Source organism: Chamaea fasciata, unplaced genomic scaffold (assembly GCF_029207755.1).
Source record: "Chamaea fasciata isolate MVZ Bird 193981 ecotype frontalis unplaced genomic scaffold, bChaFas1.0.hap1 SCAF_2, whole genome shotgun sequence".
Classification (NCBI taxonomy): Eukaryota; Metazoa; Chordata; class Aves; order Passeriformes; family Sylviidae; genus Chamaea; species Chamaea fasciata.
Window position 1 is genome coordinate 77,821,784 of NW_027094087.1, and position 20,917 is coordinate 77,842,700.

General features: G+C 37.0%; 1 protein-coding gene and 1 long non-coding RNA gene across 2 annotated transcripts in view; one reads left to right on the top strand and one right to left on the bottom strand.

The window, feature by feature from the left end:
• NALCN (sodium leak channel, non-selective) overlaps nucleotides 1–20,917 on the bottom strand; it is a 238,087-nt gene that overhangs the window by 97,346 nt on the left and 119,824 nt on the right. The window contains exons 12-14 of the mRNA XM_066176413.1: nucleotides 16,114–16,281; nucleotides 11,523–11,714; nucleotides 3,697–3,834 (exon numbers count right to left, since the gene is read on the bottom strand). Coding sequence (XP_066032510.1) covers nucleotides 3,697–3,834; nucleotides 11,523–11,714; nucleotides 16,114–16,281 — 498 coding nt within the window. The remainder of the gene's footprint in view (nucleotides 1–3,696; nucleotides 3,835–11,522; nucleotides 11,715–16,113; nucleotides 16,282–20,917) is intronic.
• Nucleotides 12,767–20,917, top strand: part of LOC136285350 (uncharacterized) — a 55,363-nt gene continuing 47,212 nt past the window's right edge. The window contains exon 1 of the long non-coding RNA XR_010719427.1: nucleotides 12,767–12,915. This is a non-coding gene — a long non-coding RNA (uncharacterized lncRNA). The remainder of the gene's footprint in view (nucleotides 12,916–20,917) is intronic.

Below are 20,917 nucleotides of genomic sequence, written 5' to 3' on the forward strand. Positions count from 1 at the left end.
TAATTTTCAGTGATCCAATGACAATGAACAGTGGAAGTAAAGATGGCATTCAGAACAGTTATGCAAGACAGAATTCTGGAAAAATACATAATACCTAGTGCAATGTAGAGGCCCAAAGAAGTTGACTTTAGTTTCAGGATAGCCTGTGGTGGTGCACCCCCTCATCCCACTATAATCTGCTCATTAGGCCTCAGCCTTGATGAATTGCACTCTGACTAAGCGCCTCTTGAGCTTATCAGAAACACTGACTGCTCCCAGGAATTAACATGCGTCTAACGAGCACCTGATTTTAAGTTAAAAGCCTGGGAAACATATTTTTCTTTCCTGCAAAACAGCCAAGAGGAATATTATTTTCTGTTGTTGAACCTTCAAAGAAAGTTACTGACTCAAATTGTGGCCAGGATGGAAAATTACTATGACTAAAGCCCACTCTCTAATGATCCTATAAACAGTGGTCCAAAGTGAAATTTGGTTGAGCCCTCAATTCACAGAAGAAGAGGTGAATGTGTATGTCTCACATACCGACAACTGGATGGCTGTGGAGCCAGTTATATTAGTAATGACAGGCAAAAATCGTTGATAATAATCAAGAACTATAGGTATTAAAATGCCATGAAAAAGAACAAGGTTTTGATGGAGAACAGGTGTGAGGCAGAGACAGGGCAGCAGTTTTCCACCAGGAAAAACACAACACAGTACAGCACAAGTGCACGAATGACTTGACATGGACGTGGCCATGGCACAGGCATGGACTAGAGGGTGGGGTTGACACCACCAAAGACCCCCAAAGCCCTCTAACCCATTTCCAGAAAGGCCTGGAAGAACAGACCATGCACGATAATTAATTAGCATAGAAAGAGAGAAACCTGTCCATAAAAAGGGTCCTCTCCAAGCCCAGGCAGCACCCTCCAGTGCCCTGAACTCCTCATTGGCCATACTGCTATGGATGGTTCAACACTTACTCGCTGGATAATCATCCCCAGGATTCTGAACATCTCATGAGATAGATTGATGCTACTGGAAAGCAGGCTCTGCATCCCTCCAGCTGGATGAACACTGGAAGCAGCACTAGTGATCTCTTTTGCTCTCTCTTTGTCTGTCTCTTTTTCTGTCTCTCTTTCTTTCTTTAATTTATCTATACCTCTTTAATGTCTCTTCCCTTTCACCTTACTTCATTATCCAAAACCCACTGCCACGTGCTTATATAGTAGGTCAAGGACTAACATACTGATTGCCACGCTAACTGGAACTTTCTGATTGTTAGTGGACAATCTGACTTTTGTCATTCCTTTCGACCAACAAGCATTTACGAAAACTACTTCGATCCCCAATCAAAGATTATGCTAATAAAGAATTGTGCTATAATTCTGTTAGGATTTTACAGTATGGTGTTTTCCTTCTTCTGGTATCCTGTTCATTCTATGATACTCAGTACATACTGCTCAAAGCATATCAGTTAAGGAAGTTCAGTTCCATGCTAAAAAGAAGTATAGAACTCAATAAATATATCCCCCCTAACGGTCTTGCTGATTCATGCACTGATAAGTATCAAGGCAAGACTTTCATTAACTCTCTTTTTGTTTTTTTTCCAACAAGAACCAAAGACAATGTACCACAAAAGAAAAGTTAAATGCAAACTTGTTATTTGTTTAACTTCCCCTTCCCCTCAACTAATAACAGTCCTTGTTTCCAAGAGAGCGAGTCTTCTTTGAGCTTCAGTTTTTCTCTGCCTTCTTATGTGAAACCTATTAATTTCTTTCCAAGTCTCTGCTGTCTGCCATGCCAAATACCTGAAATTATCATTCTCAATTCTAATTGACCACCCTTTTCTGGTTGGTGAAAATAATTTCTTCATTTGAATTTACTCTTGTTATTCACTGATAGCTGTTTATTCTTAGAATGCTTCTTTTAGGTTTTAGTAGCCGCCCAACCATTTTCATGCTCCCTTGCCAGTTCCATGTTGTTTTCTTTTAAATTTCTTTTGCCTACAGACAACTCTGTCCTACATAGTTTTCCCCTCCAAGGTCTGAGGAAGATCTTAGAATTGAAACCACAATTTTGTAAGCCCAGATAATTCTGCAAAGTTGTCTTTGTAGGGTTTCTTCATTCATGTAGAATTTTCATAGGTGAATGAGAAGAAAAGTGTAACTTTATGGAGCAAAGCAGACTGTGAATTTAAATGCAAACTCCATGCAAAGGACTGAGGATGGTGTACCAAAAAGTGACTTCACTCCTAGCAAAATCAGTGCTTTCAGTAAACCAATAGAGAAGTCCCAGATGACTCTTTCAAAATAGGAAACACAAAACAGAATACTAAAATTGCTCTTACAGCTAAATTATTTCTCAATTAAGATGTGAATTTGTAGTAGAGAGGTCACTTAACACTATTTTACTTTATGGACTTGCTTAGTACTCATGTAAGAAGTAAAAATGAATTCCTGATTAGAAAATGTTCTTGATAAAGAATCAAAAAAACATCAATAAGATTCTCTTATCAATATCTCCTTTCAAATTTATGACAAAAACTAACTTCTGTTTTGCTTTATAACCTCAATCCCCAAGGAGTTTAAAAAGACCACTCCAGCATGAAAAGTTGTATTTTCTGACCCTTGTGAGCAAGTTACATGTCATATATATATATATATTCTGATACATACATTTGTTTGGCTTATACATAGAGGTGATTAAGTAGCTCTAAGAGCATGAAATGCATTTTTTTGGCATTTATAAAGTGGTCGAGTTTCCAGTCCATATGAAGGAATCCACTGCACCCACAATTGTAGTTCAATTATTCAGTCTTTAGAAGGGAAATGGGATATACTGTAAAGTAAAAGAAGTAGATAGAAGCTGGTGGAGATTGTATTAATACAGTTAGTACCTTATGCAAGTAGATATCTGAGCAAAGAAAGAAAATGGAATGAAAAATGTGAAAATAAGACTAAGCGCATCAAACCTGCAGTGAAAGGAAAATACAAAATGAGCAATAGTAGGAGTGAATTAAGGGTGCATAAAATGGTTATTTTCCTAATTGTGGTATTTTCTTTGTGTTGGTATTCAAATAAAGTAACAAGCCCTTATTGATACAGGATAACCAAGGAGACGCTTTCCTTCCCATTTTCTCTATAAAAGAATGTAATAATCCCATTTGAAATGCACACAGAAAAAACCTGTTGGGTTTTTTTTTATTTTTATTTAATCCACATTTCTGTTAATATGCAGGAACTGCTGTATCACTTCTCATCATATTGATATACTATATCATATATTTTCCATGCATTGATTTTCTATCAGGCAACAGGACAGTAGGGATGACCAGTTAAGGTTTTACACTTCTCACTTTAATTGCTGTTGGAAAGAGAATGCAACAAAGGCTGAGGAGACCAGTATTACATGATAAATAAAATCAACTCCGAAATCATCAGAGCTGTGAAGGTACAAGACAGATAACAATTATATTGTTAGTCTGGCTGTGTGACTTGGATCTAAGAAGAACAACACCTCCCACCAGAGCAAAGTCCACCACCTCGTGTCACATGGTTGAAGGGTAAATTTATTCTACCACATCCATGCTAAAAGCTGCCTATGCTAAAAATGAGCATCACAATTAGTTTTAACTGAGAATAATAAGTGATAGAAGAGCTAAGAGAGTAGTTCAAAATTGAATGAAGTACAGCACATATGCAAGTGAAAACTTACCAGAGTAGCAAAAAGATGATATAGTATAAAATAAATAGCAACTACTGGTGCCCACATATGTCCTACAGCATTCAGCGTCTGATCCATGACATCCACCCATCCTTCCTGTGTAAGAATCTGAAACATTGACATGAATGCCTGCAAGAAATAGAATTGCAAACATATTAACAAATTATAGCAATATGGGTTTATTTACACATTCTTAAAACTGATTTAACAGAGACGCACACCTGTTTTGGTTTACTTTTTTAAACCTTAACAAATGCGTTTAACTTTTAAAGCCAAGTAAAAGGCTACTCATGAGCTAAAGCAGAAACAAATAGCTCTATCTTTGACAGAACTGTAATCTTCAATTTGTAACACAGTCCTAGCTTCGTTAGTCCATACAAAGAACCTTTTGGTTTCCTTAATGGCTGAAAAAATAGGATAAATATTCTGTGCAACAGAGTTGTTTTCAATATTATACTGTATTGGAATTTTTTGATTATGCTTTTTCTTCCACATTTCCTCTCTCTAAATATACCTATAATAAAGCATTATAATTACATGTGACCATAAATTATGTTATCTTAATAGCAGAAGCATTTGAGGCACTCCACAGATGACACTAACCAAAACAAGGTCTCTGTAAGGTCTCGGTACCTGCACTTGATTCAGCCAGTCAGACTTTTCCTCTATATTTTGTAAATAGCATTTTTTGTGGAACTACTCCTGTAACAGTTTCCAATTCCTTGAGACCAGATATACACGTCAAAAATAGAGCAAATAATGACAGTGTTTCAAAAAAATTGTTTATTTAGCAATAGGAACATACGAAATTGGATAAGCCTAGAACCCAGACACCTTTGAAACCCCAGCTGGGGCCTGAAGCACCAACCAGAACTGAACTCAACTTGAGCAATGTGTAACTGCAAGATGTACATCCTACACAGACACTGAGTAATGCACACTGCCTAGGAAACAGAAATTTGAGTATAGTATCAAAGTGAAATATCTTGACAGTCTCAACTGTCTCAATTAGGCCAAACTATTGCCTAAGTTTCTTTTGCTTTTGCATGACTTTCTAAGTATCCTTTTTCCAGACAGCAAGGATCAAAGCTGGTATCTTACTGAAGGTTACGCATAACAAAAAAGTTGTTAGAAACGGAAAACAACAATGCACCTTACAGCTAACAGGATTCCTAGAATTCAAAATGTTTACAGTTACAAGGATGTATTAGATCTGTGCTCAGTGTGCCCAGCAGCAGCAGATTAACACATTAGTTGTGATGGCACAAAAAGGATTTTTCTCATAAAACCTGAGAGAAAACAGTATTCAGACAGCCCTTCTCATCAACTTACCCTATGCCAAAACCTGTGCTGGAAAAGTTCAAAACATGTAGCTATACAAACATATGTGCTTGGGACACAGTGAAATGGTTCTAATTAATTTTTAAAGCTGGGGGCAAAAATAACTGTGTGGAAGACTTCAAGTTTATATTGTTATTATAAACCACAGGAAAATACTTTGCTTGGGCTCTTTTTCAAGTTCATGATGGAGCTTTTCAAACAAAACGATTTCTCTAAGATGTTTCTTCCAATGCAATTGGAACCGTTAAGGTTATATCCCCACCCCTAGGGGAGTCCACTCCAGATTGTGACTTCTCACCTGCAGTAAAAGCAAATTTACTTCAGAGAAGACTGTTCATGTGCATGCACACACAGCACTTTGTTTTGGCTCTGTGTGAGATCCCTATGGCTAACAATCATTAATATTTGGGGACAAGAAACTGGTTCAAACTATCTGAAATAATAAGGAGGATGTGGCACGACTTGCTACATGCTGTTTCTGTATCATGAAATCAAGTGTATATCAAGGGCTATATGCTTAAAATTTGAAAGGAGGGCCTGCAGTTACAAAGCATGCTGAGATGGTGTGACAGGGCTGGGTAAGGTAGGGACAATCTAATCCAGTGCATCTTGTTATGCAGGCACTGCATAAAAGACACTGCCTTTTTGGAGCACCCAGTGTGCGAGGACAATTTCCATGTCTGTACCCAGGGATTGCCTTGGAGAAAATTCGCTGGAAGCAGAAAAGAAGCTGACAACTAAGCAGTATTAGAAGACCATTGATACTGCCTGTCCATTCCTCCACTAACCACAGAAAAGGATCCTAGCACTAAAGCGTTTTTCCTCTGTAGATTTAAGTAATACATATTTTGAAGTGCCAGAACTGAAACATGTTGCCTCTAGGTTATATTTGGAGGAAGAACTGTGAATTTTTACTCTGTTACAGGGTTCACAAACATTTAGCTGCTGAGGGTTTCAAAAGTAATTTGCCTGCTGACTCACACAAAAAAGCCCCTCATCAAAGTCCAACTTGTTTCTTATTGCTGCTGTGTTCTGTGACACTCTGAAGCAGACAAAAGCACAAACGCCCTACTCAGTTAAGACCAAGAAGTCTGCGAGTTATTTTTACAGTTGCTTTTCAGAATTAACTACACTAATCAAACTCTGAGAGATGCTTAAACCTACAAGTCCAAATTACAAGAAGTGAAGCTGAGATGAACATAGAGCAGATCATGGCATCCAAATGAGCAATCACACACATTCAGAGAGAAGTTAAGCATCAGAAACATTTCTACACCAGAAACATCTTGACCAAATGTAAAGTCCCAGGCTTTCTTCTGGATGCGCAGATCCCACAGAGGACAAAGGCTAGATGAACCAGAAACAGCAGAAAAAAACCACTGGCAACTACTTTCTAAAATTCTAAACTAAAATTCTGGCAACTAAAATTCTTTACGGTGGCTGAAGTCTTTGGTATGCCATGTATTTGAAGAGGCCAAGCACAAGGGCTGAAATTTGCACAATGCCCTTCTGCTTTATGTTTCTGCCAGTGATCTTGGCTTTAACCAGCACATTGCCAACCTGCAGCCGCATCCTCCCTTCAAATGAGTGTCCCTTCCCAGCCACGCGCACTGACCCTGCACTGCGCAAAATTAAAAACTCTCATTATTAATTCTTTTCCTTGTAAAAAAAAATAATTTGCTTCCCATGCAAGACATGCACAGAAAGAAACATTGGGGATCTTTATCTAGGAAAGGCCCTTTGTAGCCAGATGAGCATGCATGAAACAAGCAGAAAATTCAGCCTCCTTTAGATCTGCCAGGGGGGCTTTAGGGTGAAGAAGACAAGGACCCCAGCAGTGCGCAGCACTGCTTCTCAGGTCTCAGGTTGCCTTTGTAATGGGGAGCTGAAGCAAAATCAGGCAGCTGTCATTTGCTTGAACTCAGAGCCAGTGGCCATAGTACCCGATTGGTGTGGCACTCCTTGCTGAAACATAAGGTGGGCACTAGGCACTACACTAAATAATACACCTCACTGCTGGCTTTAAAAACATCTGAGGGACTGAATAACTGAACAAGTGTAGTATCCTTTCTTCTGAATCACACTTAAATACCACAGCTTACTGCTTTTCAAAAAAAAAAAACCAAACCTAATTCTTCAAGGTATAAAAATTCTTTCAGTACTCTGTTGTTGACTCACCATTAATACAATTAGTAATGGATTAATGTGGAGAAGATATTCTTTTAATATCAAAAAATCTAATCTTCCATCCAAACCAGCAGTCCATAAAGCATATAGTTTTATAAAATTGCCTTTCAATATAATTTAAGCATTTTATTATGACATTAAATTCCAGTATAATGCAAAACATTAGTCTTAAGTAAATAAGGCAGTGCACAATGAATATGTTCTTTGCATCAAGCAATCTTCACTGGAGCAAGTTATTTTTAGCTGAAAGGTGTACCTCCCACTGTTTATTTTAAAATTAATTTGAAATGCAACTAGCTGACAGAATCAACATCTGTGAAGACGAGACAGAAATTTATGCAAATGGTGATTTTCTGAATTAATCTGTGTTATAGAAAAGACTGTCAATTTCTTTGAGTATTTATGCCCTATTACTTAATGAGCTGTTTTGATGATGGAAGTCAAACTACCTTTTTATTTATAGTGTAAGATTGGCAAAAGTTTGGTAGACTATATGAGCCAAAGTGCCAGTTCTGACATCTTGTCCAACTGTTACAGGGGTGGTGCCACACAAATTGCAACCTACAGTTATGATGTACTTGTCTTTTAACTGGTACTTGCCCACAAAATTTTAGGGACCAAATTCCACTGACCTAATTTATAAAAGCACTTCTACAATCATAGGGGTTGCTTTTGCAAATTAAGTTAATGGGATTTAGGACATTGCTAAAACATCCTTGAAAACTGTTCTACCAGCAGAAACATACGTTTTCCTCCTGGCACAGTCATGAGGACTCAGTAGCGCCCTGAAAGAAGAGTAGCCATCCATTAAAAATTTGGCAGTGATACTGAGATTTTAACTGCATTGGAGAATTAAGACTGCATTGTTGATCATTTTAATGGGTGTTGCTTAGGTTGAACAAATATTTCACATCATGAACTTTTTCCAAGGTCAAGGCTAGGAGCAGACACTTGGTTTTGTGAAAACTGGGGAATTGTTATGATAAGTTGGGCCTGGCTTTCATCTTATGTTGACCCATTTAAAAGAAGGGCAGCATTCCCAACTTTGTAAATTAAGACAGAGCAGTGAGCACAGGGCCGCAAACTCCAAAAGAAACCAGGGCATGGAAGTCAGAGACACTAATAATGTGTTTTGTTCTCCATACAGTGATTTTTCTCAGCAGCTACCTTACACCTATGCCTTCTTCAAGGGGCCCAGCCACCTGTCCTTCCTCATGGCTCAGTATGTGCAGCCCAAGAAGACGTGCAAAAATAAGAGATAGCAGACGGTTAAAAACAGTAAAGCAAACATCTATATTTTTGTACATAGTATTAGAGAGAAATCCAGTCCATTTGGCAAGCTGTAATGGCCAAAAGAAGGGTGAAATTAGTAGCTATGGCAACAGTGAGCTTGTGCCTATTGATTTTCATCAGGAAACCATGTGAAAACATGCAATTTAGAGGCATTAGCAAAAGGAGGAGGTCTATTTGTTCCAAAACCCATACTGTGCCCTCTTATAAAGCACTTAGTTTCAAAATGATTTTAGGTTTTGTCTGTTTCAGTGCAGAAAGCACTTTAATGTACAAACTCAAAATTTACCCTCTAGTGTCACCATTATTGTTATAATGCTTGTCCTCTCTGTATTTGTAACTGAAAAAACTCACAGCAACAGTCCTGGCTATTTAAGGTTTGCTTTTCTTTGAGGATAAGCTCCTAATAATTTATCTTAGCAAATTCTGGTACTGCAGGCTTCATAAAAATCTCGTATGTTATATGGCATGCTTTCAGGAATGTTTAGAAAATAATTATGATTGACTTATTGCAAACTGATTCAGTGATCTTTCTTCAGGGAAGAAAATTTGAGAACTCCCAGACTTTGCTAGGAAGACACACACCTTCAGAGGGATGCCACTATTTCACACCATCAATCACAATTTTGAGCACAAAATTTTCACTGACTTTTAATCTAAGAAGGGATGCTTTAACACTACAAAAAGAAACCACATACTGTAAATTTTACACTTCTGAAATAAATATAACAAGGAGAATATGAATACAATAAAAAATAATGAGGGACTCATGCTTCTGGCTATCATATGAAAAATATTGAAAATATTTCAATTCAGTATTGCTGGAACATTTCTATTTTTGCTAACAGCTCTTCTCTTTTTCCAGCACTTAAGCCATAAAATAGAAGACTAGTAAAGACATTTTCTGTTTGTAAAAACACTGTATATTTTGAATATTTTCTCACTCTTTCAACATGTATTTAGGATTTACATATATCTGTTAAAACTCTACATGCTAGAAGCCCTTATTGAAGCTTAAATGGCAGCAGAGTAAAATGCTCAAATAATCCAAAACTTTACTAATGCATTGATTTAAATTGGTCATTTTTCATTGCAAGTGGATCTTTCTCAGGTACTTCTATCAATTTATCTGGTTAAAATGTGAAGGTGATTGCAATCCTGTCTTATTATGATCATACTACAATTATTATTTCAGAACATTCACTGACATTTTACATAAATAATAAAATAATTCTAAAACAGAATTCCATGGTGATTTTAAACCTGTAGTTTTTTTTCAAAAGTTGTACATGGGAATTGAGAATAGAATATGGAGGTAATATTACCTAATTTGGAGACCTGACTTAATTAGGAAAGCTTAAGTTTTGTTTTATTTTTTTCTCCATCATTTAATGAATGATACTGAATATCTAATTCTAGTGGCTGCTTTTCTAAGCATGTTTTCCAAAATAGAAAGCATGGTGTTACATTATTCCCTGTGGGTAGGCATTTTTGTCTCACATTGGATGGCCAGCTTCCCATACATCAAGTTCAGCTTGATAATTACAAATTGTTGTTTAGCCATTTTGTTCGCTAAATACATGACCCTTGAGGCTGCCTTATTCATTGTTATTTAATTGTTCCAACCAATGCACTTTCACTAAAATAGATACATTGGATAACCAAACTGGAATGACAGAAACAAATAAATTGTCACTGGAACCAATCCATGTACATTCAGTCTAATCCACTATTAAAGAAATTGCACTATTTTCATTCAGAATAGTGTGCTTCAATAAATACATTAGCTCCAATTTCCACTGATTTTCAGTGTTCTGTTCTGAATTAACGTAACGCCCATAAATATCCATTATTTATATCCAAAAGGCAAACACTTATTTTGTTAATGCAGACAGGTTTTATAACCCTGTGTAAAGCAAGTATTCCTGTACAAATCAAGAACAACGCTTTATTAATCCGAAGATATAAATCATGTGTAAACATATTTTATATAAATTCCCGGGCTAATATTCATGGTAGGACATGAATACTCTTCCTGTAATGACAGAGTACTGTTAAGTATTGTTAAGCCATATGCTGTGCTGTGTCATCATCATGGTAAAATTTCTCTGTGTTCCCCTGACAGTAGAAATAAAATACCACAAGGAAAGATGATTTTCACTACAGAAGGACTACAGAAAGACTATTACACCAGAAAAATATATTTTTTTAATCTATACATATGGAGATAAACTGCTTCGTGCTTCTCAGAAGGAAAGGAAGACTGCTAATATAATAACAAATATGATAGAATCTGTCCTGGTTTGGGCTGGGATAGAACTAATTTTCTTCCTAGTAGCTGGCGCAGTGCTATATTTTGGATTTAAGATGAGAGTGATGTTGATAATACCCTGATGTTTTAGTTGGTGCTGAGCAGTCTTGCACTGAGTTGGAGCCTTCCCTGTCTCTCACCCCACCAGTGAACAAGCTGAGGGATCACAAGAGGTTGTGAAGGGAAACAGCCAGGACAAGTGATCCCAAATGACCAAAGGGATATCCTGTCTCATATGGCAACATGGTCACTATATAAACTATGAGAAAGCTGGTTTATGGGCTGCAGATTGCAAGCTGGCTGAGCATCAGTCAACAAATACTGAACAATGGCATTGTCAGCCACTGATTTTGTATATTCTAATTATTTTATCATTATTGTCTCCCTTTTCATTTCCATCCTACTATAATTTCTTTATTTCAGCCCACAAATTTTTCTTTTTTCCCCCCAATTCTCTCCTCTATCCTACTGCAGGGGGAGGACTGAACAAATGGCTGTGGAATGTTTAGCTCTATTGGCCAGGTTAAACCCCAAAAGAATCACAGAATCATTAGGATGGAAAGGACCTTTAAGACCACTGAGTCCAATCATTCACCAAACACTGCCAAGACCGCCGTCAACGGAACAAAAATATCCACGATAAGAAAATAGTGACAAGCAGTGAATAATCAGTGCTTTTTATACTTGCCCTTGGAAAGGTTGTAAATCTATCCAGTTCTTCCACAAAGCAAAACATCTGTAAACTGATTGCTGACATTACGATCAAAAGGCTGGCAGTAAATACTACCAAACTCCCAAGTTTTTTTCCTGGTCCAAATATCTTATACACAAAATCCTCTAAAGCAGGAGAAATCTTTATAAGCCGAACTACTCTAAGAACCTGCAAAGAAAGAGAAAAATATAGCTGTATCAATTATTTGATTTTCACATTAATCAAAAACTTTCAAAATATCAGACATTAATAGCCAAAAAGGGACCTGCAGCCTTGTAGACCAATAAATATCAAGTTGCCACCACTTGTAATAGATGACAAGTTGTGTGTTAGGTTAAAACCACAAAACCAGGAACATAAGCAGCATTGAGGCATACAGGCATGGGATGATAGTACAGGCATGGGAGGACCCAGTCTCCAAGGCTGTAGCCAACTCACTGATCATGAGTCATTGCAGAAATGCAATTGAGTGAAGCCACTTTTGGGGTAACAAAGGGAACAAAGAAATAAAAAAACCACACCACAGATATTAAATATGAATGTAATGTGGAATTAGAGACCAAAGGAGGTTTATTGTGTGTTACCAAACATAAGAAAGCCTCCAGGCAGGAGTCAAAGCACATCAGTCTAGATTTAGCAACTGAGAATGTACTGACGTGCTAGCTAAATGGCTCCAGTTTGATTATCATCACTGTTAAAATTTCATTCTTAATCTAAATGGATAGGGTCCTGAACAGTCTGATGAAAGCCCTGCTTTGAGCAGCGGGCTCGATGAGATGGCTTTGAAAGGCGACTTGCAACTTCAATTTTTCTGATTTTATGATGTTTGTTATACCAGGTTACATATTCACACAAAGAACTACCAAGTCTTCTTTCACAGATCGTCCTTCTGTTTCAGAGACGTGAAGCAAAATTGTTTGGCATTACATACCACATAACCTAGCAAATTTGGTAATGAACATATTTTGCTATTTCATATTGTATGTAACATGGGAGATTATGGGTTGTATTTCTCAGCATCAGAGAAACTCAGTATCTCACAACAGCATTGTTTGCCTCTGACATATCTGACACCTCTCAGAACTGGCAGCAAAACTTTGATCTTGTGTGGAACTCCTGACCCATTCACTGCTGAGTCTACTTTGAAAGAGCTGCTGACAGCTCTGATTCTCCTATTTCTGCCCTTGGTGTTGACACAGTGACACAAACATCAGAATCGACAAGAGGCAGTGGTAGCAACAGTCGTTGCTGAAGACAACAGACAGCAGCATATGGGGGCAACTGAGATTCTGCAGTTCTGAGGAAGAAAAAGGCTCTCTATTCCAAGGCATCACCTGGATTTCCGCAAGAATCATACTGAAACTGGAAGGTAGGAATTACAGTACAATTATTGTCTGACCTTGTATACAAGTCAAATACAATTGCTATGCTGTTTTTGGAAAAAAAAATGAGTATGACAGAAGTTATTCATACAGTGAGTTCATTGTAGCTTGCTAATGATGTATACCTTTGGATTTCACAAGAAGCTCATCTCCCTACCCATTTGTAAGGTATGCAGAATATGCCTGTTATCTAGATTTGACCACCAAAGGGGAGAGAGAGACAGTCAACTCAAGAGAGCAACCTATTCCAAACATACCAGAGCCCTTACGTGAGATGGGATAAGCGTCCACTGTCTTCAGTGGCAAACAAGGGTCCTAGATTCAGTGGTTACACTAGACAGCTTAATTTCCACAACAACAGCACAAGGTGAGACAAAGTCCATTCTTTCCTATTGGTATCATGACTACATTACATATAATCTGAGTACACGAAACTGGCTACCAAGGCAGACAGTGAGATGAGTGAGATTTCCAAGTACTATTAAAATGTAAACACTGTACCTTCTTACAAGATTTACTCATGGTGTAAATGTTAGCTCTGCTCCCATCAATAATAGCTTCAACACAGACCCCAGTGGGGAGAAGATTTCATGGTAGTTGGTATTCTGAGCGGTGTTTTAGACAAACTCAATTATCTGCCTTACTTTTTTCCCCTTTCTTTGGGGAACTTTAATTGACCTTTAAGCAACACACTAATCTTATTGATACTATTTGGTTTCTTCATTTATTTTCATTAGCTAACAAATTGAATCTAGCAAAAGTACATTCTAATGAATTTATGCATTTTGTGTAATTGGATTGCAAATTGTATTAAATTTAGGAGCTGTAGAAGATGAACTATTTGGACTAAATATAAAAATGTACTAAAAACAAATCAAAATTAACAATATGAAAAAGAAACCACAGCTTTCTTACGAGTAATGGCTACATCTCCTGCAAGGAATGATAGTTATTCAGAAAATGACTCAGCAGTATTTTCCCCAAGCACAAATACAATACCATCTCTTCAGGACAGTGTAGGTTAAATTCTGTTTAAACCTCTTCCTTTTATGCTGGTTCTTTACAGATCTCTGCAATAATATGCAAAATCATTTCTCCACTAATTTTATGTCCTACAGATACAGCTATGTAACAGTCCTTTGCTGTAGTCTTTCATGGAGGGCTTTGCAAAGTGTCTTGAATGAATTCACAGTGAATGCAAGGAAGGGAGGTGGGAGGGTGGACAGTAGCCAATGTAGTAAAGACTGAGTGATGTGTTGGCAAAAGGTAATGATATAGACCAATGAATAATGCATACTGAAATGTATGCAAGGAGGACTAGACAAGCCAAACAATAATTCTTGCTTGCTATCCTGGAATGTGTCAAGAAGGACTTCTGTTTTCAGTAATCTGTTTTGTTGGCTGACAAGGAACATATTTACCCTGTCATCATGAATACCTAAATGCCTGGAAATCTGCCTAACATTAAGACATATTCATGTGAAAAAGACTTTTTGACCTTGGTTGATTTGAAAATGTGTTATCTAGCTTGCCCAGAACTTAACTGTGAAGGAATATGGTGTGTACCTTACATGCTGACATCAAAGGTATTCTGCAACCTTCCAACTATTTGCCTCCTAGGGGATTTGGATTGCAAAATACAACCCAAATATTTCAGTGTAGCAGGTGTTTCTGCTTGTAAAACGTATGTCTTCCATATATTTTGGAAAAAAAAAAATCACATCTTGAAATTTTCTGTCATAAAAGCTAGCACTGTGTAATTATAAAATTACCACCACCACCACCACTGCTCCACTAAACTAATTAAATACATTAAAAAGAAAAGACTTATTATTTTATCAGCATCTGCCCACACTTTAACTATACTTTCAATCATATGAGTTAGTGATGATGTCATCCATTTAATCCAACATTCATAGTTTATGCCGTAAATTCTTACGAAGAAACCACCAGTCATGAGTAGACTATGTCCTAATAAATATGAACTAATTATTAACTAAGTTGCTGACTGCATACTCCTGACAGATCATCCTTCCTTGCACCTTGGATGTATCATGCTGCATTAAGTAACAACATTCTATATATTTGGACAGCAAAATCAAAGCTATAATGACTTAAAAGTCTTCAAATGATATCAGGTGAAAACAAAATAGATTTTTTCATCCTGAAAGCTTTCTTGAGAAGGTTTGCAGAACCATTTAGAAAAAATACAGGATGACATTTGCAGAAATCTGAAAAGGCCATTATGTTTCAACCCCCACTTGGGGAGACTGCTTCACCCATGCTGTATTCATGGTTACAATATGTGTCACTATAACTAATCACATGTATTGACAGGACTCTGTCTGATGATTTATTATTTTCCCTTATTGGGTATTACTTATTCACCATGCCAATCCATTGCTGAATAATGGGCAGATATGAATCCTTTAATAAATGTGTTTTTTTAAAAAAACCCTTTCTTTAGCACCATGGAACATAACACGTAATGAATCCCAGTGCTTTCTCCCAAAACTGGATCAGCCTTAAGCACTTGAAGGAGGATGAATGGGGAATTGGTTGGGCTGGCTTACAAGAAGAATCATAAGTCAGAATTAATTAGTCCTTTTTTGTCTCTCTTTCCTGCTCTTCCCCCAAGTGAAAATGCAGGAAAAGCCTCAATAAACACATTTTCCCTCTAGATAAGGAATGGCTGGAGACTAAAAAACCCAGGTCTAGGATGATTCTGGAGAAATTACCTCAGAAGATCCACAGTAACTTAGCTTAGCATGTGACTGCCACAGAGATGATGATTTGGAGAAGCAACAGCAAGTGAACTGAGGCCTCAGGGAGAGCAGCCAGGAAAGTAGTGGTCAACACAACAGGAAGGTGATGTTGTAAACAGCTATGCAAAAGGTCAAGGCTCAGTGAAGAACAATGAAGAAACAAACCAGAACTTACTGAACAGTGCAGGTCAGATAAGAAATGGGAGTTATTGATAATAGAAAGGACTTCTCAGCAAAGTTAGAAGAAATCTTATTTTTGTAAATCCACTCAATGAAAATAGCTACAAACAGAGATTTATTACTTTAAAGTTAGCCTCAAAATGAGTCAATACTGTGACAAAATTGAAATTTGTGTGAAATGTGGATGGGTAATGTTTTAATTTGGTATATAGAGTAAAAAGTAAAAGTAGCTGATCATACCTGAAAATATGTAAATTGAGAGTGATAGAGATCTGGATAAATATGAAGAGTGGTTCCAATTACAAGCAGCAACTCAAACTTGTGAAGAGATGAGCTGATGTATCCTGTGAAACCCAAACACCAGATCTTCAGAAGAGCTTCTAAATCAAACAGAACTGTAAAAGCAACCTAGACGGATATATAAAATAAAAAAGATGCATTCAAAACACTGAATTAAATTAGAAGTTTCTATGTCATGATGTCTATCAGCGCTTTGTACGGCAAAGATAAAGATCTTCATACTGTTTGACAAAACCAATTATATTCTAAACAGAATAAACAATTATAGATTTCATTTAATAAAATTTTCTAGACTCAACACAGATGAGTAGATTTCATGATTTGGAAAGCATAAAGTAATAAATCTATCCAGATGATCTTTCACTTTAAATACATATATTAAAAAATATGATGACTTCTGACTTTTTCAAAATATGAAGCAACATGTATAAGATTTCTGAGGAATTTTAAAAGATCTAGGAAAGACCCCAAAGTTTGAAAACTGCTACTTCAATTTTCTAAAACATCTATATTAATACAACAACCAAAAGAGGTAGAAAAAAAGTAACGGTTTTTAAGCATATAAAGCAAAATTTAAAAAGGAGAGGAAATTCAAAGTCAGTCCAGAACTAGCTCATTTTCACAATGATGTTAAAGAACTTGCACATGGTGGGAAGCTATAAGGCAAGAAATCTACTTGTAGGGAATATCTTTGTGATTCTTCCAGAGGCCTATCTTGAAATATTTGCACAATAAAATGCATATTGTACAGTTTGAACAAAAGCATAGGTGTACATTTTCAAGATTTCTCTTACTTCTCTCTCTACAAAAAATCCTTCTGGCTAGGCACACTTCCTCATGTGCCTTCTTATTTTACCACTGTACATACTCTCAGCTGCTCTCTTCCACACTTTCCAACAGCCAGGATATTCAATGGAAATGCTTTTCTGTGACTCAGAAATATTCTTCTCTGACCCTTTACACACACTGAGGCTTAAAAGGGACCCTAAAGTAACATCAGGTCACATCTAAATACAATTAATACTTTCAAAGTGCAGTACAAATAAAGAAAATGCAGCTTAAATCTCCGTTGAGGACAAGCATTATTAGTCTGTTAAGAGGGAGAGACTAATTGACTGTGGGCCATGAGGTCTACTGAATTTGGCAGGGGATAAAGAAGTTACAGACTAAGATTTTAATCTTGACCCTGACAATGAAAATTTCTGGGATGCTTCTTTAACTATTTATGTTATTTAAAACTTAAACTCTACAGTACATAAAAAATATGTTTATCGACATGAAAGAGGTAGGCTGTGAGATAGCTAAATAAAATTTTATGCATTTTACGTCTACAGGACTGTCACAAGCAAGAGTGGAGGTGGAAATGAAACACTGCAGTGTATGCCATTTGTTTATTCCCCTAGTCCACACAGCTATTTAAAAGCAGTGTTACCAGCTATACTATTTGGCTTCCTCAAGGCATGTAAAATAGTTATCAGGCTTTAAATGTCCGCAGAATTATTAAATTGAGGCAAAATGCTTCACAGCACTCAAAAAATCACTTCTGGAGATTTTCCTTTTCTTAGGAAAGAAAAACTACTAAGAAACATTTGTGTGCTTTCAATCACAGACAGTGTAGGGATACATTTGTGCTGTTATCCTCAAATGGATCTGTCCAGTTTTTCAGCCTGTGTTCTGGAATGTCAAAGAGCTCTAGAAGAACAATGAGACAAGTTTGAAGAGACTACTCCTTAACATGAAAATTTCTAAGACACAAGGAAAATGTTTTAGCAAAAAATCTTAAAAGTAAAGCTCACTTTTAATGACACACCATCTGAGTCCTAAAAGAAGAAGGGCATTGAATTAGGCAAAATGGAACAGTGGTTAGAAGGCAGCTGGGATTCAACTCAGAGCAGGTGGAATAACAGTGTCATTTAAATACACACATACACACTTCAGAGCACATAGGCTTCCTATTAGAACAAGTCTAACAAATATGATGTTAAGTGTATTTTAATTTATTCTAAAAATGTGTGGGCAGAATCATTTGCATTTCACATACTTGTCAAATGAATTCAAACTACTGGCACTTAAAAATGTATCAAATGGTTTGCATAACATCTGATTACATTTATACACCTGTCTTCCTGCTGACAGAGCTTGTATTTTTTTCCTTCCTTGTAATTAATTACAGGAGAAGATTCAGAATATCTGACTAGAACTTTTTGTTAGGTATGAAATGCAATACAATTTCATAGTTTTGTGAGGTTTTTTTTAAAATCTGGAATAATTCCTTTCATTGCTGTAGAGACAAGACAAAAGCAAATTCACATAAGAAGCCAGAGCAGAAAAAGCAGGTGTAACACATAAGCAGTTGCCAAGCAGCCACTCTCCACTATGTTGCCAATTCTGCTTTGGGGAGGCCAAAGAGGAGCAAACAGAAATGGACCATTTCCCTGATAGTCATGTCCCATTTGGTCACCTGGAAACCTTATGGTATTAATTCCACTTTCATCAGCATGACCTTCTGCTAGTAGCCACTCAACACTTCTTTTTGGCAGAGGCACAGCTCACTACCAGTCAGCAACCAACAGTGACAGACTCATTTTTTATTTCTTTGTAACAGTGTCTTACTTGAAAGGTTATCAAGCTGTCAGGAAAAGATTAGAATTCTTCCAAGTAGGATCAGTGGGATTACGGACAGATATGCATGCTGTAGTCTATCTGGTCATTTCCTTTAGCAAAGTGAATTCTCACTGCAGTTGGCTGTTATAGTCAGCTCCCAGTGAAGGGAAAGCTTTCTACAGCCTACTCTAATGGAAAAGACAGAGCAACAGCAGTGCATCCTTCTCCAACTGGTCTTCTTCACCAAGCAAACAAACTGTGGAATAACCTGCACTGTTTGAATATTCAGCTTCTTCAATGCTCTGAAAAATATTTCCTTTGTACACCTTTTGTGCTACAAAGAACAAGTTTCATAACAACCAAATAGAAAATGACACCAGCTTATTGATTTTTCCTCTCTCTCCGGATTTTTCTATTCTTCTGCTCTTCTGATATTTTGTTCCTCCTATAACATACTAGGGTTTTGTTTGATTTTTATAATGCCTCTAGTAAAAGCATCACAGGATTAAAAAAAAAAAAAAAAAGAAACACAAACCCAGGAAATCCAAACAATGGACATAAGAAATGCTTTACAAATAAAAAATCTCAACTTTCTCTATCCCAGAATACTTTACTTCACATACTTGGAAACGTAAGAAGGCAAACGAGTTTTCTGACAACCTCTCCACTAAGAAATCAATTATCTAAACTATGCAGAAAGAGAAAAATGTATTGTTAAAGAAAACTGGACATTGCTTATAGGACAGAATTATAATACACTAGTCTACATTATATATTCACCTTGAATAAACCCTGGCAAGTGTTTCTACTGAAAAAAACCCCAAAACAAACCCTGCAAACTTTATACTTGAAATAAATATCGAAGAGATTGTTTCTAGCACTGATTAATAAAAGCATAATTATACTGTATATTCAGAGCCAAAATAGAAATAGGACATGCAATGTTCCCTATTTTGAATATAAATAGAATTAATGCTATTTTGTCAAGAACGCAGGCTCCACTTGCTGTATCCTGAGCACAAAGCAAAAATGTCTGCTGTGAAGAGTTCATGGCCTCAGGCTTTAATGCTGACTTAATTATTTGTTTCCAGCCAAGGATATTGTACTGGATCTGCCTGTGACAGACTTAATTTTCCCCATCATAGTTTCTATGGTGTTATTTTGGATTTGTGCTGCAAACAGTGTTGGTAACACAGGGATGTTTCAGCTGTTGCTGAGCAGTGCTTGTACAGAGGCATTTTCTGCCTCTCACCCCACCAGGGAGCAGGCAGGGGGTGCACAAGGAATGGGGAGAGGAAACAGCCAGGACAGCTGACCCCAACTGAACACAAGGATATCCTGTGCTACAGGGCATTGTGCCCAGCATAAAAGGATAGAGGAAGCAGAACTAAGGGGGGGAATATTTAAAATGAAGCTGTTTGTCTGCCCAAGTTACTGTTACGGCTGATGGAGCCCAGCTTTCCTGGAGATGATTTCCCTGTCCATGCAAATTGGTGAATGAATCCCTTGCTTTGCTTTGCTTGTGTGCATGACTTTTGCTTTACCTATTAAACTGCTTTTATATCAACCTATGAGCTCTCTCACTTTTATTTTGACCATTCTCTGCCCCATCCCATTGAGGGAGACTGAACAAGAGGATGCATGGGGCTGAGCTGTTTGCTGGTGCTAAATCATGATGGAGATTAAGGTGAGTTTTCTTGTCCTCAATTCTACTCTAAGATCTGTGGAGCACTCTAAAAGACAACCCAGCATTTGCTGGTTTTATTCCAATGTCTTATTTTCAGGATAATAATTTTTATGTTCATGTTGTTTTTAAAATAGTCTTAGAACTTGAGATAAAATAAAGACAACACATTTCACAATTATTCTAGTAATTGTTGTTCACACCAACATTAACTCAATATTCATACAAACTACAGCAATCCCCAGCAGCACGAGAGACAATGAAGAATGATGCAGCACTGCTGGCTTTATAATCTGCACTTTTTTAAATGTTTGGACTCTAGTGCTGTTTTTAACAGGTGCTTTTGCTCTCACTTCTGTCCCAGAACTGGAGAACTCTCAACTTCATATGATTTTATGAGATCAGATATAAATTCTAAAACGAAGATAAAAAATACGCATCAACTCAACCTTCCTT